At 43.4% G+C, this 24,500-nt stretch overlaps 1 protein-coding gene across 1 annotated transcript in view; it reads right to left on the bottom strand.

Moving 5' to 3' along the window:
• SLC36A4 (solute carrier family 36 member 4) overlaps positions 1 to 24,500 on the bottom strand; it is a 47,205-nt gene that overhangs the window by 2,897 nt on the left and 19,808 nt on the right. Inside the window, 9 exon segments of the mRNA XM_032220481.1 lie at positions 6,668 to 6,837; positions 8,606 to 8,775; positions 12,340 to 12,438; positions 16,674 to 16,751; positions 16,753 to 16,799; positions 16,802 to 16,843; positions 16,846 to 16,900; positions 22,015 to 22,099; positions 23,683 to 23,778. Coding sequence (XP_032076372.1) covers positions 6,668 to 6,837; positions 8,606 to 8,775; positions 12,340 to 12,438; positions 16,674 to 16,751; positions 16,753 to 16,799; positions 16,802 to 16,843; positions 16,846 to 16,900; positions 22,015 to 22,099; positions 23,683 to 23,778 — 842 coding nt within the window.

Below are 24,500 nucleotides of genomic sequence, written 5' to 3' on the forward strand. Positions count from 1 at the left end.
TTCAATAGCCATCTCCTAATTCTGAGATATCTTAATCCCATTGCACCAACCTGGAAACCAAAACGGGGCACTGGGGCGCTGCACAAGCCCCCAAAATGCAATACGAGTGCTCCCCATGCATGCATCCCACCCCCATGCATGGTGTGTGCGTTCCACGCATGCCCCTCCCCACATGTGTGGCAGCGACCTGAAGACCAGCTGGCCAGCAGGAGGCTTTGCATTTGGATATGTGCAACAATCATCCTTTCATTCCACCTATGTGGTCAACCATTCCGGATATTATCAAGCTTGGGATCTAACAAAACCTATTTCTACAGATAGGGCACAACCTGGTGATTTCTCTGGCATCTTTCCTTATTACTGACAATAGGGGTTTCCAGCTAATCACAATCTAATTTAGTCAATGTAGATTCCAGCACCTGTAACGCAGACAATTTTGAAGAGCACCATTAGCAGAGGGGGTATTCAGCTGGTTCTGACCAGTTTGCCCAAATCAGTAGTGGAAATTGTAGGTGGGCTCACTCACCTTCCCAGGCTCTATGCTGTCCTATTTAGGCATGTTTTCAAGCTGTGCACATGCGTGCAAGCCGCACATTCAATCAAAGCAGTGGTGAAATTCAAATTTTTTTTACTGCAGTTCTGTAGGCGTGGCTTTGTGGGCATGGTGTGGCTTTGTGGGTGTGGCTTTGTGGGTGTGACAGGGGAAGGATACTGCAAATCTCCATTCCCACCCCACTTCAGGGGAAGGATACTGCAAAATCTCCATTCATACCCCACTCCAAGGGAAGGATACTACAAATCTCCATTTCCACCCCACTTCAGGGGAAGGATGCTGCAAATCTCCATTCCCACCCACTCTGGAACCAGCCAGAGGTAGCATTTGCCGGTTGTCTGGACTACTCAAAATTCCACTACTGGTTCTCCAGAACCTGTCAGAACCTGCTGGATTTCACCCTGAATCAAAGTGCATGTGTAGAAGGCCGAGTGCATTCATGGATGAGGCGTGTGCAAGTGAAGCGAGCATGTGTGTGTGCACGCTCATATTTGCGAACTGGTAGGGAAAGTAAGTGAATACCACCCCAGTAGGTAGGCAGGGACTACCTTGGGGTATTAATAGAGATCTCATTTAAAACCACTGACTTACTGACTTGGCTCATATATTGTACCAAGATGTGGTTTAACTATGGTTTTGTTGAATAAGCCCAAAGCAGGGTTTCATACCGTGCTAAACCATAATTTGCAAGCCACAATAATTGAATTAACCTAACCTACTCAGGCAAAGCCAAGCAAGCCATATTAAGGTTTTGTAGTAAGGGATGAACATTGTTGTGTGACTGTTATGGAAAGGTTACAGGTTTCATGCAATAGACTTTGGCAACTTTAAGACTTGTGGACTTCAACTCCCAGAATCCCCTAGCCAGCCTGGTTAGCTGGAGAATTCTGGGAGTTGAAGTCCGCAAGTATTAAAGGTTGCACACTCCTGCAATCGATAGTGAAGAGTTCAAAAGTCGTTTCAAGTAAAAGCTGATATATCTGAAACAAACTTCATGCCTTTGGTTCAGTGATGGCTAACCTTTTTGCCATTGTGTGCCAAAAGCGGGGGGAGCGCAGGAGGGGGTGTGCACACGCAAGCCCACATCCATAATTCTATGCGCCCTCCCCTGTTTTTCACTCTATCGAGGCTCCAGAGCCTTTCTAGGAGCCTGGGGAGGGCAAAAATGGCCTCCCCCCCACACCACCCCGGAGGCCCCACCGGAAGTTGAAAACAGCCTGTTTCCTGACTTCTGGTGGGCCCAGAAATCAGCTGGCCAGCATGCGCATGTGTGTGGGAGATGAGCTCGCATGCCCATCGATATGGTTCCCTGTGCCATGCTTCGCTCGTAGCACTTCTGCACCTGCGCAGAGCATGTGTCATGATGCCTAGGCGGGTGGGCAAAGCCTCCTGCCATCGCCACTACCAGTTCACCCAAACTGGGGAAAACTGGCAGAATACCACCTCTGAGATGAACCAAGAAGGGGATCGATTCGTGTTGCCTAAAATTCAGCGCATGTGAAGTTCAGCCAACTTTCTCGCGAAAACATTTTCCATGGTTCAGCTAAGGTTTTTCTATGCAAGCATCGAAGCCACAAAAATCAAGACAAGGTTTAATTTCCTCCGGCAGCAATAGATAATTAAAAGAAAGAAGGAAAGAAGAATTATCTGAGAAGGCGTTGCAGAGGCAGCAATACGATGCTTCCTAAACAGTTAAAATGCTGCAAATATTTACACAGATTACAAGTGACAAACCCAAAAGGGGAAAGAGAAACTTTTTACAATGCCCACCAAAGAAATAATAGGAACAATAATAGCAAAGAAAACAAGAGGACGTCTGGAATTTGAAATTGCCAAGCAAATTTACATAGCAGAAAATAAAGTATGCAATTATATCATAATTTTCTGTGTCTTTCCCCCAACAGAATGACTAAAATGAGAAAGAGAGGCACCACGGGGCAGTCCTTGACTGTTTCCAGATCTAAGCAACCTGCAGACCAGATCCTTCCCTAGGCCTTGAGTTTGGCATCTTTGCTTTACCTCCTATAGGGACATAAGTTAGTTAGGATCCATTTCAGAAACTTATAATAGATTTAGATTAGATTTAGATTTAGAAGGTTTATTTATATGCCGCCCTTTTCCCTGGGGGGACTCAGGACGGCTCACAATCCAAAAGGAAAGGGGGGAAAACAGACTTTTTACATATAAGACAATACATAATTAAAACACAACATTCATACCATTCGGGCGGGTTACAATCTTAGCCCCAGGCCTGACGGGATAGCCAGATTCTGAGGGCTGTGCGGAAGGTCTGGAGGGTGGTGAGGGTACGAATCTCCACGGGGAGATCGTTCCATAGGGTCGGAGCTACCACCGAGAAGGCTCTCCTCCGCGTGGTTGCCAGTCGGCATTGACCAGCAGATGGAACTCGGAGGAGGCCTAATCAATGAGATCTAATAGGTCGTGTGGAAGTAATTGGCAGTAGGCAGAACGTGGGGTAAATTCTAACCAATCTATTTATAAGTCAGAAACCTTTTACCAAGGGATGAAAAAGTTAGTACAGTTTATGTCAAATCTAAAAAAAGGGGGTATTATAAACTGGAAGGTCACATTATTACAGGACAATAATGACTTGTGGATTTAATGTACATGTTTATAGGTTGAATGCAAAACTAGTATATTTCTTATATATTATTTCACCTTGATCAACTATAAAAACAATCTACATTCAGAGTTACATCTTTTCATCTGCGTCAGAATGAATAACTCATCCAGAATTTCTGACTTCTATCTTTAAGTAACCCAGAACAGAACTACGAAATAGAACTATGCAGCAAAATAAACCATTAGAATAGGGGAAAGGCTTTGAGAGCACAAAAGAGGCATGAGTAACGAATGTGATTTAGTTCCTAAACCTTCCAAATGTAATTGTAATCTGGACAGGTCAAAAATCCAGGTCATTCAAGATTATCTGCCGTGTGAGTTGACTACGATCTCACAAAGAATGTTCTTTTGTGCAAAAGCCGGCATCCTTGCCAGTGGGAGAACTATATGAAATTCTCACTGCACATTCCAAATGCACACTCTTTATTTACATCACCACATTTGGATTACAATCCACCTCTTGGATGACCCTCGCTCTGTCAAGGACCTGGCAGTACTCATTACAGTGCCAGAGCTCACTGTAACAGCATTGCCAAAAAGGCATTAAGAGTTGTTGACCTAATCTTTGAAGCTTCTTTTCTGGTAATATTGTACTGCAAACTAGGGCACACAAAACCTTTGCCAGACCTATTCTCGAATACAGCTCATCTGTCTGGAACCCGCACTGCATATCAGACATTAACACAATCGAGTGAGTCTAGAGGTATTTCACGAGAAGAATCCTCCATTCCTCTGCTTACAACAAACTACCTTATACCACCGGGCTTAAAATTTTGGGCTTAGACAACTTAGAACTACGTCGCCTTCGGTCTGACTTGAGCATAGTACACAAAATTATCTGCTACAATGTCCTACCTGTCAATGACTACTTCAGCTTCAACCGCAACAATACACGAGCACACAATCGATACAAACTCAAGGTATACCGCTCCAAACTCGATTGCAGAAAATACGACTTCAGCAACAGAATGGTTAATGCCTGGGATGCACTCCCTGACGCTGTGGTTTCTTCCCCAAACCCCAAAAACCTTAACCTTAAACTGTCTACTGTTGACCTCACCCCATTCCTAAGAGGTCTGGTAAGGGCATGCATAAACGCACCGACGTGCCTATCATCCCTGTCCTACTGTCCCCACTTATTCGTATCCATTTCCTCTATACATAATCATGTTTATACTTACATCTGTTATCTTATACATGCCTGACAAAATAAATAAATAAACAAACAAACAAACAAATAAAAATACATGCAAATCAAAGTTGGATGGCTTCATTTGAGTGCGAACTTCTCTATAGGATTCTCCTTAGGATTTTCACGACGCACAAAGTTCAATTTTTAGAAAGGTGCTAAAAAAAGTATTTAATTTCATGGCTTTGGAATGTTCCAAACCAAGAATGGCCTTTATTGCAGAACTACCACTTGGAGAGCAGTTGAGTGACTGACACCTATGGTAGTTTTCCAAGAATTCCAGAAATGACTTTTTTCAATCTATTCTTGGTTTTCCAATTTTTTAGAAAATCGAATTGATATCCGTTCTCTGGAAAGGCTCCTTTGTCCTTTTAGTATGTGCTGGTTTACATATATATATATATATATATATATATATATATATATATATATATATATATATATATATATATATATATTTACATATATATATATATATATATACTGTAGATATTGCATAATCCTATTAAATAGGATTTGAATATCATTTTCCCTTAGCAGCATCGACTGGCAATTTTCTAATTGGAAATGAAAGAATGCCAAAAATAAATTTAGCATTAAAAATTCTGCCAAGAGAAAAGCAATATTGAATGACTTTCACAACCTTGGTAATTCTGCACAAGTCACACAGTTACGAGAAGATGCAACTATTTTACAGTAGTTTCCTCTTTCCTTAGATGATTCCTATGCAATAAAATTTGTTTAGTCTGGTTTCACCTTTAAAAAGAAATCTCGCAAACTTCTTTTAACATGACATATTCAGGTTTTGGTTTTAGAATGAGAGCTAGTTGTGAAACCTTTGCTTTTCTCCAACCCCAATTGTGATCTGCAAAATATCAATTTTTAAACAAGCATCCCTTTAACCACCCATTTACATGGTTGTCCTGTTTTTTGTTAAATAACTGTGTATGCTTCAGAATGTGAAAATGAAAGCAAGGGAAAGGGACTTGTTAATACATATGCATAGACTTGCATGTTGATGTTGCTTATTGATAGAATTCCTACACTGTCCAATCTGGAAAAAATTGGGGTAGTTTCAGAAGTTATAAACACACTTAATGGAATAGGAATAGGGTGGGGTGGGGTGGGGTTAGGGTAGGGTAGAGTACAGTAGAATAGAATAGAAAAGAGAAAAGAGAGAGAATAGAATAGAAAGAGAAATAGAATAGGAAATAGAACAGGAACAGAAACAGAAACAGGAACAGGAACAGGAACAGGAACAAGAACAAGAACAGAATAGAATAAAACAGAATAGGAAAGAAAAAGAGAATAGAAAAGAGAATAGAAAAGAGAAAAAAGAGAGAATAGAATAGAAAAGAGAATAGGAAATAGAATAGGAAATAGAACAGGAACAGGAATAAAAACAGAAAGAAACAAGAATAGAATAGAATAGAATAGAATAGGATAGGATAGGATAGGATAGGATAGGATAGAATAGAATAGAAAATAGAATACAGAACACAGAATAGAATATAACAGAAAAGAGAATTGAAAGAGAAAAGAGAGATAATAGAATAGAAAGAGAATAGAAAAGAGAAAAAGAGAGAATAGAATAGAAAAGAGAATAGGAAATAGAATAGGAAATAGAACAGGAAATAGAACAGAAACAGAAACAGGAATAGAATAGAAGATAGAAAATAGAATACAGAATAGAATAGAAAATAGAATAGAACAGAACAGAATAGAATATTCATTCTTTTAGAGGGTTGTTGAGGCCACCTGGAGGTTTAGAGTCACCTCAGTAGTGCAAATGGGTGTGGAGCCTCTTGGAACTATGGAGAGGACGGTGTTGTAGGACAGAGAGGACCATCTATCTTCAGTCTACCACCCGTCCTTACAACAGTTTCAAGAAGGCTCAGGTGACCCTGGGGACACAGATAAACCTCCAGGTGGCCTCAACAACCCCCTAAAAGAATGCAAATGACCCGCTGTCTGCAAGGAGTATAAATCCTTCCGTTCCCCACCATCCAGTCAGAGCAGAAGAAGCTTCTTGGATGAGAAACGAAACGTCTTCAAAGAAAAAACCAGAAAGTCTGAAAGTTTGAAAAAAAGCAGCTTTGGGACCAACTTTATTGAATCTTCCTCAAGAAGCCCAAGTTCACATGGCTGATTCGTTAGGTGTATTCACACATACGGAGAAAGGGAGAAGACTTGAGCTCTAAAATCAATAGATTTCCCCCCCTTTTTGCTCAACACACCCGGTGGGGGGGGGGGGAACCCTCATATTAACCCACTGTACTTACAGGTTGAGCAGACCAGAAGCATTCGCACAACCAACTCAGAGATTAGCTTCAGCTTCTGCTGCACTCTGGTTGCTACAATAGGAACGATGATCTCCGCTGGAACGTAGAACTGAATTGAATAGGTCACAAAAATCCCAAAGGAATAAAGGATCTTGACCATTTGGTACAGCCTGTACGTGAACAAAACCTATGAATTACTAAGACAGTTGGCCACCAAGAAAAGGAGCCGTTGCAAATTGTTACTTGGTGAACTGTCAAATAATTTTTGCTCCTTCGGTTCACCGTAGGGATGTATAGGTTGTCCTCGACTTACGACCACAGTTGAGACCAAACTTTATGTTGGGAAAGTGAGAAATTTGTTAAGTGGGTTTTGCCCCATTTTCGGACCTTTCTTTCCACCGTTGTTAAAGTGAATCCCTGCACTGGTTAAGTTAGTGACACTGTTATTAAGTGAATCTGGCTTCCCCACTGATTTTGCTGGTCCGAAGGTCGCACAAGGAATCACATGACCCCTGAGACACTGTGACCGTTATAAATGTGAGTCATTCGCCAAGCTGTTGTGGCTCATCAGCACAAAGCGGATCTGGCAGCAGATTCGGACAGTGAGGAGGTTGGGGAGGAACATGGGCCAGTCCTGGAGGCTGAGGAAGGCTCAGCATCAGAGACAGAGGTGGGGCCAAGGCCGTCTGGCAGTTCTCAGCTGCCTTCGGAACTAGACAGCAGTAAGGCAGAGGAACAGCTGGAGCCTGTTCCCAGTGTGCGCATACGCAGAGCTGCCAGAAGGAAAGAACAGCTATGAAATCAGGGTCAACTTGGGAGTAAAGCCACAGGACGACGGTGAATGGCCCCTCCCATAGGAAATAAAAGAGGAGCAAAAGGGAAGTGGGCTTTTGCAGGAAACAATTTGTTTGTTCGTTCATTCATTCATTTCAGGAGTGTGAAGATCTGTCCATGAAACTCAGAGACTCTGTGCCAAGTCTTTCCTTGCCACAGTAATACTGCATTTGGAAAATATTTACATGGCAGCTTTCCAAGCTAGATAAGGTCTGTGGTCATAAATTCACCTTTGAAAGACTGTTTACCAGGCCTTTGCTGAATGGGAATGAGAGGAATTCACATTCGTTTAATAAAAAGGGATTTTGTCACGACCAGGAATCTGCTTAGGTCAGAACACCTATCTCCACAGGAATTACACTATATTGCCAAAAGTATTCGCTCACCCATCCAAATAATCAGAATCAGGTATTCCAATCACTTCCATGGCCACAGGTGTATAAAATCAAGTACCTAGGCATGCAGACTGTTTTTACAAACATTTGGGAAAGAATGGGTCGCTCTCAGGAGCTCAGTGAATCCCAGCGTGGAACTGAGATAGGATGCCATCTGTGCAACAAATCCAGTTGTGAAATTTTCTCGCTCCTAAATATTCCACAGTCACGTTATAAGAACGTAGAAGTGTTTGGGAACGACAGCAACTCAGCCACAAAGTGGTAGGCCACGTAAACTTGCCCAACATCAGTGTGTGACCTCAACAAATGCGCTTCTGGAAGAATGGTCAAAAATCCCCATCAACACACTCCTGAACCTTGTGGACAGCCTTCCCAGAAGAGTTGAAGCTGTTATAGCTGCAAAGGGTGGACCGACGTCATACTGAACCCTATGGATTAGGAATGGGATGTCACTTACAGTAAGTTCATATGCGAGTTAAAGGCAGGTGAGCGAATACTTTTGGCAATATAGTGTATGTTCCATGGGGAGAGAAGGTCTTTCTTTTTGGTCCCACCACATGGGCTTCCTTCATGGAGAGGACCGGTAACATATCCTGCCTCACAGCTCTAGTGGGCTGGGATAGTTGTTACTGGGAATACTCATACCGATTATGGAAAATACTTTGTAATTACAAGGATAATAAAAGCATCTTAACATGCTTTGACTGACCATCGATCTTGTGGCAGGTTGAGAGTAATGCTGGCTTTGATTTCGTCCCCAAAGCGTACGTATCCCAGGGTGGCTAATGAAACATACAAGGTCATCACAATTCCCATGCCAACGTTGAGCACCATTGGGAAGCGGTCAACTTCTTTCATCCTATTCTGGATGGGGAGCACCTGAAAAAGAGAGGACATAGATATGTGAGACGAGGATAAGAGATTTTTTTTAAATACGTAATTTTATTAAGCTTTTTACAAAACAAAACAATCAAATTCAACATTCATTCTTCCCATTCCTAAGACATTTTTAATTTATGGATTGATTAAATTTATATGCCGCCTGCCTTGCTATTGAAAATGCTGAAAGAAGAGTTTCATGCCTGAATAGTTTCTTCCTGAAAGTTTCCTGGATGATTGAAATCAACATTTTTTCCCCACTCAGCAGCTCCACACTTTGCTAAAAATTACAATCATAGTACAACCTGAGTGTATGAGAATTATCGTATTTTTTTTTGGAGTATAAGACGCACCTTTTCCCCCCAAAAGAGAGGGTGAAATCTGTGTGCGTCTTATACACTGAATACAGCATTTCTGGCCTCCCGAAACACCGCCTCCTTCACAAAAATGGATGTGCAGAGGGGTTGGGAGGCCTGCAAAGTGCTCCTGGGGGCTGGGGAGGACAAAAACAAGTGGAAAACAGGCAGTTTTTTGCTCATTTTTGCCCCAGCTCCCAGGAGCATTCTACAAGGCTCCTATGCATGTCCTTTTGGGGGGGAAAGGGTCCGTTTTTGCAAAAAGAGCCATTTTTTGCTTGTTTTTTGTGGGGCCCAGTAGCACTTTGCAGGCCACATGCCCCGTTTTTTCACAAAAAAATGAGATGTGCACAGGGTTTGGGAGGTCTGCAGAGTGCAAAAACTTACCTCTTCAAAATCTTGGTGCGTTTTATACTCCGAAAAATACAGTATGTAAGCAACTTCCAAAATAGAGGGGCATAATAGTTCAGTGGTTAAAGACGCTGAACTTGTCAGTTGGAAAGCTGACAGCCTGGGTTTGGGACCCAAGCACTGTGCAAAGGGGTGATCTCCTGATCCTTGCCTCAGCTTCTGCCCACCTACAAGTTCGAACGCATGCAAATGCAGTAGATTAATAGGTACCACTTTGGTGGGAAGGTAACAGCGTTCCATGTGCCTTTGTCATATAGCCATGCTGGCCACATGACCATGGAAGAAGCGGTCTTCAGACAATGCTGGCTCCCTTAGCCAAGAAATGGAGATGAGCACCACACCAAGGACTTCAGACATGACTGAACAGAGAAACCTTTGCCTTTTATCTTTACTTCCAAAGTATCCTGAGCCAACTGACTACAGCAGGGGTGTCAAACTCAAGGCCCAGGACCAGATCTGGCCCATGGGATGCTTATATCTAGCCCGTTGGGCCACCCTGGAAATAGCAAAGGAGCGGCCCGCAGTGCCTATGCAGCGAAAATGGATCTCAATGAGTTCCGTTTTCACTTACAGAGGTTTGCAGGAAGCCGTCGCAGCCAAAAACGGAGCTTGAAAGCCCATTTTCACTGGCGAGGATTGCAGGGAGCCATCGTAGCCAAAACGGAGCTTGGGAGCCCATTTTCATTGGCAGAGAATGCAGGGAGCCATCGCAGCCAAAAACGGAGCTTGGGAGCCCATTTTCGCTGACAGAGGATTGTAGGGAGGTGACCCCGAGGACACAGATAAACCTCCAGGTGGCCTTAAAAACATAAAAAATGCAAACGACCAGCTGTCTGCAAGGAGTATAAATCCTTCCCTTCCCCCACCATCCAGCCAGAGTTGAAGAAACTTCTTGGATGAGAAGCGAAACATCTTCAAAGAAAAACTAGAAAGTCCAGTTGCCTCTTGAAAAAAAAAGCACCTTTGGGACAACCATCACCTGGATGACTAAGAATCTCCACAGGTAAACCAAATCAAGATTACCCATCTAACTTTCCCTTCCATAAGTTACTGAAACAAAATTTGCAGTCACTGCTGCATAAAGCCGGGCTATATGTCCTGAGCTAAAGAGAGAGAGGGAAAAAAAACGTGTTGTCTATGATTTATACACAAAAACACAACTTCTCTTTATTTCATCAATTTGCTTCCGCAAATATTTACTGTTGCGTAGCTCAAACAACTCTGGCAATTTACAGTAATGAAATTAAAAAAATAAATGCAATCAAGCTAACCATGAAAGTTCTACATATAAATAGCCGCAATTTTAGCAATGATTGGCTCATCATCTACTTAAGCTTAAGACAGTTCATGATGATTCTGCTGGTCTTTAGAACAGGGAATCTACAAGTAAACTGACTCTTGAGCTGAGGTGGTGCAGTGGTTAAATGCAGCACTGCAGGCTACTTCAGTTGACTGCAGTTCTGCAGTTCGGCTGTTCAAATCTCACCGGCTCAGGGTTGACTCAGCCTTCCGTCCTTCCGAGGTGGGTAAAATGAGGACCCGGATTGTTGTTGGGGGCAATATGCTGACTCTGTAAACCACTTAGAGAGGGCTGTTAAAGCACTGTAAGCGGTATATAAGTCTAACTGCTATTGCTATTGCTATCTTGGCCATATAAGTTGCAGAGATTTCAACAAGCTCTACTCACTCATTCTCATATCAAAAAGAAGTAGAGCTTTAATCTTATTGCTGCGGCTACCATCTCAAACTTTTTTTTTTCATCATTTCTCATGAACGTCCTTGAGAATGCAGTGAGTGATATTAATGTCCCTTCTGCTCTCTCACACACACACACACTCAACAACCTTTGTGCACAACACACCCAATTCAACTTTTTTCCACCCTTCATGCATGACATAGAGCCGGGATGGCAAACTTACGGCACACATGCCTGAAGTAGTTCCGTGGACCCATGTTGCCTGGCACGCATGGCGTCATCCAGTAGTGGGATTCAAATAATTTAACAACCGGTTCTCTGCCCTAATGACTATCTGGTTAGGCGGGGGGTCAGTGGTCATGTGACTGGGTGGGCGTGGCCAACTCAAGGTCACTCAGGTCGATGGGCACTTCGCATTAGCTGCTACAATGTAATCAGGGTTAACCGGAGAGGCAGTTTCTGTAAGCAGGTCAATAAAGATTAGGCTAGAAACAACACCAGAATGTTTCCTTCCTGCTTTCCTTATAGGATTAGCCCTGTAAAGTGAGAAAAACAAAAGGAGATTTCGTCCAATAATCGGTTCTCTGAACAATTTAGAAAGTTACCAACCGGTTCTCCCGAATAGGTGCGAACTGGCTGAATCCCACCACTGGCGTCCATCCATTCTTCTTCCAGGTTTCTGGCACACACGCGGTCTGTGACGATCAGCTGGCCTTCGTGCGTGTGGCAGCCCCGGAAACTGGAAAAACTGGTTTTCCATTTTCCTGCGTGAGTATGCATGCCGGCCAGTTGATCGTCACAGGTGCATGCATGCCAGTAACTGGAAGACTAGCTGGCTGGTGTGCATGCACACGCTGGAAACCGGAAGTTCATTTTTGGACATGCGCATGGGCCCTGGGAAGCTCCTTTTATGGGTTGTGGACCAGACGAGCAAACACTCCCTTTTCGGAACTTGGTGACTTCCCACTCACTTTCATCAGGATAGCCCTAACAGTGGGAACCACATGTTTATAGAATGCATTGCAGAGCAATAAGGGAAAAGAAACACATGTTTGAATCTGAGGACTTTGGAAGGTTGTTAACCCCAGCGCAAATACTCACCACTCCTATTCCTTCAAATGCAAAAATAGCTGTGCCAAAGAAAAGGGGATACCTGCTCCAACCAGCCACCAGGATCAGTTTTCGAGGTTCAGATAAACCCTGGGGAGAGAAATCAAAGCGTGGAGATTGGTAGCTGTTCCGACCCCCCCCCCCTCGTCCTACACCAAAGCACACCGAGACAAAGATACTTCAAGGATTTATTAACACACAGACAGGACCTTGGCAGCAATCCAGCACAGTCCAAATTTTGGCAGCAATCCAGCACAGACCAACCTTGGCAGCAATCCAGCCTGCCAAGCTAGCCACAAGAGTTCTCCAACTCTAGTGAATACGTTGACTCCTGCAAAGGGCGTGTGCACAATCATTCCTTTTATAGTCTTGAGAGGAGCCCCTAATTACCACCAGCTGAGTGCAATTATCTCCTGTAACTGCGTAACTGTTCCTTATGCCTACTAGCTCTCCGTTGCCGGGCATCCAGGAACAATTCCCTTGTCTCCTCCCCACTGCTCCAATGCATGAGGTCATGATCACACTCCCTTGTCTCCTCCCCACTGGTCCAAGGCTCAGGCGCCTCCTGGTGGCCAACCAGCCTCTCTGAGCCCTGCTTGGAGTCGGAACCCTGTCCAGAGTCCTCCACATCCTCCACAGCCGACTCATAGTGCTGCTCGCTGTCGGAGTTGGTGGCAGCTCCAACGGCTCCTGCTGGGCCACAACAGGTAGGTAAACCAAATTTTACGACAGTTTCAAGAGCAGTCATTTTTTTCCCCCAAAGAAGCAAAGGTAGGCACTTAATACCTATCAACATGACCAAAATCATATCCAATGAAGGATACTCTTCATTCATTATAAACTTCCTGATGAGGGGTGCGGTGGCCTAGGGGTGGAGCTCTCGTCTCACAATCAGGAGGCTGTGAGTTCGATCCTAGATAGCGGCAGATATTTCTCTCTCTGGCCACGTTGAGAATGTATCTGCTGAATATAACTCTGTATTGGTGACAGGAACGGACATCCGGCCGGTAAATACTCAGCTCCATTCAGTTGACCAGACTTCACCCCGCAAGGGATTATGGGGTCATTAAAAGGAGATGATTATAAACTTCCTGACAGTGAGGGCAATTAACCAGGGTAATGGTTTGCCTCCCGAAGTTGTGGGTGCTTTATCAGTGGAGGTTTGAAATGATATAGATCTCTTGTTTGAGCAGAGGGTTGGACTAGACGACCTCCAATGGTCCCTTCCGGCTCTATTCTGATTGATATTAGTAGCATATCTCGTTTTTACAATTGTCAAAAGCAAAGTGGTATTCTACGCAATCCTCAGTGGGTAGGAGGATATGAGATCTTAAGGCCTCAAGCCTAGCTCAATTCCTCATGATTTCAAGATCAGAGTCAAGTGTTTTCTTTGAAAGGGGGGGGGGGGGATTCTGCTGTTGCGGCACTAAATCAGAAAGGCTCAAATCAATTTCCTTTAAAAATTCCATACAGGTAGTCCTCGACTTACAACAGTTCTTTTAGTGACTATTTGAAGTTACAATAGCACTGATCAAATCATGACTTATTTAGGACTGCTTTTCACACTTATGACCATTGCAACATCCCATAGTCATACAATCAAAATTCAAATTCTTGGGAGCAGACTGTTGTGGCTCACAGCAGCCAGCGGAGTTGGCAGTAGATTCGGACAGTGAGGAGGTTGAGGAGGAAGATGGGCCAGTCCTGGAGTCTGGGGAAGGCTCTGACGAAGGCTCTGAGTCAGAGGCAGAGAGGGGGCCAGGGTTGTATGACAGCTATCAGCTGCCTTGTGAGTCAGACATCAGTGAGGCAGACAAACAGCTGGAGCCTGCTCCCTGTGTGCGCATGCGCAGAGTTGCCAGATGAAGGGAACAGCTAAGGAACTCGGGAGTAAGGCCAGTGGACGGTGAATGGCCCCTCCAGAGGAAATAAAAGAGGAGCGAAAGGGGAGTGGAGTTTGCCAGGAGATAATTAGTTCATTCCTGCATTCTTGCCAAGTATTGGGGCGTCTGAAAGATATTAGCCTGGCCACTCTCCAAGCCTGATAAAGGTCGGTAATTGTGAACTATCTTGAAAGACTGTGGGAGAGGCAAGACTTTGCTGGAGAGGAATTCACTGCAAATTAAATAAAAGGGGTTTATCGGGACGAGGACTCGGCTTCGTGATGCTGGGGAATCCTAGGTCAGAAACACAGACTCACATTTGTGACCATTGCAGTCTCCCAGGGTCATGTGACCCCCTTTTGCGACCTTCTGACAACTGGAGTCAATTGGAAAGCCAGATTCACTTAACAACGGGGTTACTAGTTTAACAACTGCAGTGGTTCGCTGAACAAGCGTAATTCACTTAACAGACGTTTTCCCTTCGCAACATAAACTTTGGCCTCAATTGTGGCAGACGTCGAGGGACGTCTATCTGTAGGGAAGTTGTTATCCTTGTTTTCTTCTCCAATGGGATCATTTCAGCCACCCTTGGCGCTTGTGTGAAGGTACAGAAACACAGGTCCAAATTCACATGAAAAAGGATCAGGGTGTACGAGGTAGAACACAACCAAATGTGACACTCACTTGAAACGGGAGAAATACAATACAACACAATACAATAGCAGAGTTGGAAGGGACCTTGGAGGTCTTCTAGTCCAACCCCCTGCCTAGGCAGGAAACCCTATACCGTTTCAGACAAATGGCTATCCAACTTCTCCTTAAAGACTTCCAGTGTTGGGGCATTTCAACTTCTGGAGGCAAATTGTTCCTCTGATTAATTGTCCTAGTTCTCAGGAAATATTCCTTGGTTCTAAGTTGCTTCTCTCCTTGGGTTTCAACCCATTGCTTCTTGTTCTACCCATGGGTGCCTTGGAGAATAGTGAGCCAAGGTGGCGCAGTGGTTAAATGCAGCACTGCAGGCTACTGCTAGATCAGCAGGTCAGCGGTTCAAATCTCACCGGCTCAGGGTTGACTCAGCCTTCCATCCTTCCGAGGTGGGTAAAATGAGGACCCAGATTGTTGGGGGCAATATGCTGACTCTCTGTAAACCGCTTAGAGAGGCCTGAAAGGCCTATGAAGCGGTATATAAGTCTACTGCTATTGCTATTGCTATTGCTATGACTCCCTCTTCTTTGTGGCAGCCCCTGAGATATTGGAAGACTGCTATCATGTCTCCCCTAGTCCTTCTTTCTATTAAACTAGACATACCCAGTTCCTGCAACTGTTCTTTGTAAGTTTTCGTCTCCAGTCCCCTAATCATCTTTGTTGCTCTTCTCTGCACTCTTTCTAGAGTCTCCACATCTTTTGTCTCCACATCGTCAATACTTCCTACTCAGTCTGGAGTTCGATCCTGACTGGCTCAAGGTTGACTCAGCCTTCCATCCTTCCAAGGATGGTAAAATGAGGACCTAGATTGTTGAGGGCAATAGCCTGTAAACTGCTTAGAGGGTTGTAAAGCACTGGGTGTCAGGGTTCAAGTAACACCCCCCCCCAAACTAAAGAAGACTTCAAGACTTGAGGTTCCTCAAAGTTCCATTCTTTTAAAGAAGTCATATTGGCACATCTGGGAAAACCCGAAACTGAAAGCTTCCAGGTTTTCCCCACCCGTGAAAGTCCAAGCCCTGCCCACCACTCATATGTCCATCACATGGCCCAATCAGGCACCGTCCCAACGGGAGATGCCTCCCAGTCATACCACTCCAGGTGCAGGGCAAAGTGTCCTTGACTCTCTAAGAAAGGAATGTTATTCAGACTATATATCTCCCATACTTCATATAATCCCCCCCCCATTTTTCCCACAGTAGAAAATGTGGCGGGCCTGAAGGCCCAATGTAAAAAGATGGCTTCCAGGCCTGACACTGTCAAGTAGTACATACCGTATTTTTCAGAGTATAAGACACACCTTTTTCCCTTCAAAAAAAAGTGGCTGAAAATCTAGGTGCATCTTATACACTGAATACAGCACTATTTGCTTCCCGAAACTCCGCCCCCTTCACCAAAATGGCCGTGAATAGCTTTTAGAAGGCTTTCAGAGAGCTCCTGGAGACTGGGGAGGGCAAAAATTAGCGAAAAACAGCACGTTTTTTGCCCCCCAGGGGCCATTTTTTACTCGTTGCCCTGCCCTCAGGAGCACTCTACAAGCCTCCTAAGGGCTATGCATGCCCTTTATTGAAAAAGAAATGGGCCCGTTTCCATGAAAATGGGCCTTTTTTGGGAGGTTTGCAGAGTGCAGAACTTTTTTTAAAAAAATTTCCTCTTCAAAACCTTGCTACGTCTTATACTCCAGTGAGTCTTATACTCTGAAAATACGGTAAGTCTAAGTGCTATTGCTATTGCTATCACCTTTATAACATAATGATAAATAATGATCAAGCTGACAGCCATGGCTACATTTGCCAGGAATGAGAACACAGACAGATGCCCTGAGATCCCGAATGAAAACCAAGAGCATTATAAACGGAAGAAAAATAACATGTATATTCTCAGATCGATGGTCCTTCTGTCCGAGGGGCAGCGGTTCCCGTGGTATTCGTAGCATACGATTTCATTTGAGCATATCCTTCAAAAACCTGCCGTAAATGAAGCAAAGAGAGAGAGAGAGAGATTTTATAATTGTATTTTATTTATTTTATTATTTTATTTTATTTATTTTAATTTTATTTATTTTATTTATTATTTATTTATTTTATTTATTTTATTTATTTTATTTATTTTATTTATTTTATTTATTTTATTTATTTTATTTATTTTATTTATTTTATTTATTTTATTATTTTATTTATTTTATTTATTTTATTTATTTTATTTATTTATTATTTATTTTATTTATTTATTTTATTTATTTTATTATTTATTTATTTTATTTATTTCATTTCATTTCAATTTATTTTATTTTATTTTTTAAATTTATTTTTCATTTCATTCATAATTGTATTTTATTTATTTTATTATTTTATTATTTTATATTATTATTATTATTTATTTTATTATTTTATTATTTTATTATTTATTATTTTCTTTTTATTATTTTTAAATTTAAATTAACAATTTTTAATTTATTATTTATTATTTATTTTATTTTTTATTTTATTTTATTTTATTATTTTATTTTTATTATTTTATTTTTATTATTTTTATTTTATTATTTTTTTTACTTATTTATTATTTTATTTTATTATTTTATTTTTATTATTTTACTTTTTTAAAAAAAAATATTTTTCCATTCCATTCATTCCATTTTATTATTTTTATTTTTCCATTCCATTTTATTTTTTTGAAAATTTATATTGCCACCTTTATCAGAAGCATGTATTAACAAGATAAATGCACTGGATCAGTTAGTAGCACCATTTGTATGGTAAAAGTTAACGACCAAAATAAAGAGACAATTTAAAAAATAAATAAATAAAGGACCTACAGCAAGGGTATTGAGAGCCACATCAGGGTTGTGTTTGTCCTGGGGGGGGCAGGAGGGGGGCATGGCCGGGGGGGGGGGCATGGCCAGCTCAACCTAACACGTGAAGGCGCATGTGGCAGAACGAGTGCTCTGCCAGCAAGAACGGGCTCCCGAGCTCCGTTTTCGGCTGCAATGGCCTCCTGCAACCCTCTGCCAGCAAAACGGAGCTTGGGAGGCTTCTCAGAGGAAGCCTACGTCAGAACAAAGTGGGAAACTGACGTGGGGAGAAAAATCCCTCAAAAAGGCAATTGCAAGGCTCCTCTGTATTGTTACCAAGAAAACTACACGGACAGGCTCTTGAAGGGAACATGAGTCAAGTTTGACTCCAAAGAGATTTTTAATCTCTTTGGAGATTAAAATCAAGCTGGTGTTAGCTCTTAGTAACCACGTTCCAACCTAATCCTTCAGGTCTTTCAAAGTTGCACCCACCCATGCCACTGACAAACCCCCCTTGCTACTATTTTTCTTCTCTTTTCTTCTGTTGTGGCCTGCTGGCAGCCAGCACAACTGACAGCGGAGTCGGACAGTAAGCAGGTTGGGAGGGAACATGGGCCAGTCCTGGGGGCTGAGGAAAGCTCAGACGAGGGCTCTGTGTCGGAGGCAGAGAGGGAGATAGACAGCAGTGAGGCAGAGGAACAGCTGGAACCTGTTCCCAGTGTGCGCATGTGCAGAGTTGCCAGAAGACAAGAACAACTAAGAACGCAGGGTCAACTTGGGAGTAAAGCTACACCTTGGAGGTGATTGGCCCCTCCCGTAGGAAACACAAGAGGAGCGAACGGGGAGTGGGTTTTTGCAGGAAACAATAAGTCCTTTGGTTGTTTCAAGAGTGGGAAGTTCTGTTTGTGACTTTAAGAGACTCTGTGCCAAGTGTTGCCTTGCCCTGCGTTTGGAAACTAGTTATCTGGCAGCCCGCCAAGCGAGATAAGGTTCGTGTTGATCATATTCCTCTGAAAGACTCTTTGCCAAGCCTTGCTGACTGCGAATGAAAGGAATTCACAGTCGTGTAAATAAAAGAGGTTTTGCCGGGACCCAGACTCTGCTTCATGCTTTCTAAGGCAACCTGGGTCAGAACACCTTCTACCTTCCCTAGGATCACAGCCTTGTCCAGGGCTTTCTCATACGGACAGTCCTCAACTTGTGACCACAATTGAGCCCAGAATTTATGTTGCCAAGTGAGAAATTTGTTAAGCAAGTTTTGTCCCACGTTTTGTGCCCCATTTGTTACGTGAATCACTGCAGCTGTTAAATTAGATTGTTAACTGAATCTGGTTTCCCCATTGACTTTCTTGCCAGAAGATCGCAAAAGGGGATCGCATCTGAATGTAAATCACCTGACCCTGGGGATGCTGAAATGATCACGTGTGAAGAATGTCACCGTCATAAGTCACATTTTTAGGGCCGTTGTAACTCTGAACGGTCACTAAATGAACCGTTGCAGGTCTAATGCGTCCGACGTAAGATAATTTGAGCCTAGTCACTTGTGCCTCAAGTGAAAACTTTTGAGTCAATTTGTTTGACGATCCACTGGATTATTTTCCTGATTTATCTACAGTTCTCTCGGGATTTTTCTCCAACATCAGAATTCAAAGGCATCGATTCTCTCTTTATCCACTTCTTCAAAATCACAAAGGAGATTTTATCCTTTACTGCGGTGTCGTTGTTTTAATTAACAGAGGGCAGCGTTTCAAATTGCATTCGTTACTTGAAGGGATGCAAATTGTCGTCTTTAAATGTTTTAATTGCTTTATCCTGCAGTATGCATAGATCTCTGAGATAGGAGGTCTTATCGCTACCAAGGAACAGTGCAATTGCCATTTGTCTTCCTACCTACACAGATGCTTTATGCTAGGGGTGTCAACATAAAGGCCCGGAGGCCGCATCCAGCCCACGGGGTGCTTAGATCTGGCCCGTGAGGCCGTCCTGGAAACAGGGAAGGACACAAACCTGTGGCGCCTCTGCCAGTTGCAAACAGAGCTCAGGTGGGCTGAACGGCCCACCCAGGCTCCGTTTTCGGCTTTGACAGCCTCCTGCAAGCTCCGTTTTGCTGGTAGAGCACTCGGGCCACCACAGGCATCCCCGACACAAGGGACTGGCCACGCCTACCCTGGCCACGCCCACCTCTGAGGTCAAACACAACCCTGATGCGGTCCTCAATGAAATGAGTTTGATATCCGTGCTTTATGCTGCTTTGTCACTTTATTTTTATTAGCGCGATAAATAGGACTCAAGATAAGAAGAGTGAAAGAATCATCCTGGAGGCATTAATAGCAAAACTGACCATCTCTCAGTGAGAGATAGAGACCATAGAGACTGGAGGCCACATGAAAGAAAATCAAGACAAGGTTGAATGAATCTTCCAATACAATTAAAAGAAGAATATAGCATAGTGCTGTGAATGGAGAACCTATGGCACATGTGCCGGAAGTGTTACACAGAGCCATTTTTCCAGGCCCGACAGCCGTTGTCTGTTGCTCTTCCAGGTTACAGCAAGCACATGTGCGCTCACCAGCTGGTCTTTGCGCATGCGTGCAAGCCAGAAACCGGAAGACCAGGTGACCAGCACGCATGCTGGAAACTGGAAGCTCAGCTTCTCGGCACGTCCATGCGCACGGGGAGTTGCTCTTCTGGTTTCTGGCACTCCCGCACATACGCACTAAGGAGCTGCTCTTCCAATTTCCAGTGCTCTCCTGTATGCCAGTGGTGGGTTCCGGATCCCGTTCCAACCCCCGGGTGGCATCCACATGGACGCGTGCAGCGGTGCATGCGTCTTAGTGCCTCCGCACGCCTCCATGATGCTCAAGCTGTTCAGCGGAGCATCGCGCAGGAGCTGTATGCGCCATGCGTGTAAGCACCACAGACTTAAGACTGGTAAGGAGCTCAGGCAGGCGGGTGGGCCCTGCCGGAGCACCGGAACGGAACGGTATCCAGTGCTCCGGGCAGGCTCCGGTACGCCTGTACCAGGACGTACCGCCTGCAACCCACCACTGCCGTATGCACACTCTCCGTACCAAAAAAAGTGTGCTCCCGTTTCAGCACTTGGTGCCGAAAAGGCTCACCAGCACTCGCATAGTGTAATGTGCGAATCAGGCCACATGGCCTATGCTGATCTATGCTGATCTTAATGTTTTATTTGTGTGTTAGTGTGGGGAAAAAATAAACCTGCTTTTCTCAGCTTGTCACCACCGGGAAAACATATATCTGGAAACTGCTGTAGCAGTTGAAGGCAACATGAGAAATCACGAAGGAGTATTAAACGCACAAAAGGATCGCTGCAAAGGACACAAGCTTTCTTGGTTCTGAGTAAGAGCTACGGACATTAATATAAAAGAGATGGATCATGACCAATAATTGGTTATCCCAACTAACCTTACAATACAATAGCAGAGCTGGAAGGGACCTTGGAGGTCTTCTAGTCCAACCCCCAGCCTAGGCAGGAAACCCTATACAGTTCCAGACAATGTCTAGCCTTCTTACATACATGTGATTTTTTTTTCAGAATGAAGAGATGCAGCTTTTACAGAAATAGAATTACAGCCAGTAGCTGAAAGAATAGAATCATGGGCTCCCCATACTGTTGAAAATGAGTATGGTCCCCAAACCAATTTAGATTTTTAGCAAAGATCACACTACTAACACTTGGAGATTTTTGTTTTTTGCAAAATTCCATTTGGGTATTATGTATACGCTGTAGAGGCCACATGTGTATCAATGACTGGCTGGCTTATATTCGTGTTTATTTTATGTTCATGCTTCTTTATTCGTATCTCACCTTTATTATTGTTTAGAAAAACTCAAGGCATCGAACATAGATAGAGATTAACAGAATTGGAAGGGACCTTGTAGGTTAGAACAATTAACCAGTGGAACAACTTGCCTCCAGAAATTGTGAATGCTCCAACACTTGAAGTTTTTAAAAAAAGATTGGATAACCATTTGTCTGAAATGGTACAGGGTATCCTGCCTAAGAAGGGGGTTGGACTAGAAGACCTCCAAAGTCCCTTCCAACTCTGTTATTCTATTCTATTCTATTCTAACTAAGGGAACCAATTAGAACCATGATGCATCTTTTAGAAATTTGGGCCACTCCTTTCTAGGAAAGCTAGAAGCTTTTGAAGAGCAGTCAAGGACATTTAGAGGAGAATGAAGCAGTATGAAGAAGAGACCACGGATGAGATGCAAAGGGGGCAAGGGCATAACACACCTCCAAATAATATTTGTTGTACTTACTTGTTTCATATTTTCAGCTAAGAATACAAAATAAACGCTACAAAAGCCCAACTGGGTAACCACAAGGAAGAAGTCAACAACACATCTAGGAAACATAATGAGAGGAAAAAAGTTTTTAAGTTAGTTGTGGTCTTGGCAATTGTTGTAGCCTGCCAATGGCTAGCGGAGGTGGCAGTAGATTCAGACAGTGAGGAGGGTTGGGGAGGAACATGGGCCAGTCCTGGAGTCTGGAGAAGGCTCTGATGAGGGCTCTGTGTCGGAGGCAGAGAGGGGGCCAGAGCCGTATGCCATTTATCAGCTGCCTTTAGAGTCAGACATCAGTGAGGCAGACGAACAGCTGGAGCCTGTTTCCAGTGTGGACATGCGCAGAGTTGCCAGACAAAGGGAACAGCTAAAGAACAGGGGTCGACTTGGGAGTAAGGCCACAGGTGGACGATGAATGACCCCACCCAGAGGAAATAAAAGGGGAGTGGAGTTTTCAGGAGACAATTAGTTCGCTTAATTGGTTTGTGACTCTCCGAGACTGCTTGCCAATTTTTCAGATATCGGCCTGGCAGCTCTCCAAGCCAGATAAGGTCTGTGTCTGTAAATCCTCCCTTGAAAGACTTCGCTGGATGTGAACGAGCAGAATTCACAGTAAATTAATAAAAGGGTTTTTTGTTGGGACCAGGAGTTTGCTTCATGCTCTTGGGAAGCCTAGGTCAGAACAGCAATACAGTAAAGCAACGATCATGAAAATACATCAAATGCATCAGAAGAAAGGGGTACCCTAAAAGATAATCCTTTGAAACAGTGCTTACTGATTTGTTTTAATGGCATCTACTGGTTTATATCTCCAATAGATCAGTTGTTTTCCTCCCCAAAAGCTAGATGCATCTTATACTTTGGTGCACCTTATACTCCAAAAAATATGGTATATCTAACTGGCAATGCTTCTAAAAAGTCACATCACTTCTGCTGGTTCTTAATCAGTTTGAATTCATAACTTACTGATTGGGTTTATATACAGCCATAGGCCATACCTGGCTCCATAAATCAAGTTTATTCAGTCACAACACACCCAGAACATAGCAACTGTTTTCAGGTGGCATTTTGTGTTTCTATCCCTAGCCTCAAGGGTTGCAGAGAGGTTGTTTGGTAACAGAGAAAAGCTACAGAACAGGGGTAGAGAAAGGAGAATATATGGTCTAACTTCCCAACATGACATTGTCCAGTTGTGTAAGAACTGCAGCCCTCCTAAGTGGGCATAATCAGCAGTGGGTTTCAATTTTTACCACTGGTTTCACCACAATTGTGCACCTTCCAAACATGTGCCCAGCCTTCCATGTATGCACTTTGCTTGCATGTGTGTCTTCCACACAGGTGCCCGGCCTCAAAAACATGGATAAATAGGGCGGCATAGAGCTAGGGCGGATGGGCAAGCCCACCCACAATCTCTGCTACTGGTTCGCCTGAACCAATCCGAACCGGCTGAATACCATCTCTAGGCATAATAGATCAATCTGATCATGGCAACGTAGCAGGGATTTTCCTTTTCAGAGAGTGACCGGGGGGGGGGCGGCTTACTGGGCAGACCCCACCCATTCTAATCTCTGTTATTGCAGAACCTGAAGGCTGCATAATTCTCCACATTAAAAATAAGTGAGTCCGTGCAAAAACAGTTCTTACCTTCCCCAAGATGATCGTTTCTGTAATAAGTGAAAGGGGCACGTTTCCATGGCATGGCTAAGGGTGTCGCTATACCCTAAGAAAGGTATTTTCAATCTATCAAGAACAAGAAAAGTTAATTATTTCTTCTCCAATTGAAAAAAGAAGAAGATCAAGCTGTTTGTTCCCTGCTGCAATTTTTCAGAGACTCCGAGCTAAGATCACAGGATTGATCTAAAAAGATTAAAACAAAAATGCAATGAGAGAGAGAGGTCTGGCTACTCAGGAGTCAGTGGTACCAAGAAGGGGAGTTAGGGGCATCGCTGGGAAAGTCTCTGAACAGAGCATTCCCCAGCAAGACCCCTCCTAGACCTTATTCAAGGCAGAGCAGACAGTGCAGAAATAGGTTGCAGATAAGTCTTCAAGGGCTGCCCCTTGTTTACCAAGTTTCAGTATTCCAGATGTAACGTTGCAAGGTATGAGCAAAGTCTCTTGATCCAAGGTTGTCTGGTATTGGCACACAAGATGAAATTACACAAAGGATCTCTTGGGTATGGCTTTCCATCTATTGTTTTGCAGGAGCCTTAAGTGCAGAAGGACCTCCAGGTTGCAAGTCAGCTCTACCTGGAGAAGAACTATGCCATCCAGAAGGAAAATTGCTCCCTCTTTGAGGGAAGGAAGATGGACAATTCAACAATAGGACAGACGACAGACAGACAGTTTACATAATCGCTATCATCTAAATACATTTTGAATTATTCATCTCCCTCAAAGAGGGAGCAATTATTATCCTGGATGGCATAGATTATTATTCTATATAGAGATAGATAGATAGATAA

The sequence above is a fragment of the Thamnophis elegans genome, chromosome 6 (genome assembly GCF_009769535.1).
Source record: "Thamnophis elegans isolate rThaEle1 chromosome 6, rThaEle1.pri, whole genome shotgun sequence".
Classification (NCBI taxonomy): Eukaryota; Metazoa; Chordata; class Lepidosauria; order Squamata; family Colubridae; genus Thamnophis; species Thamnophis elegans.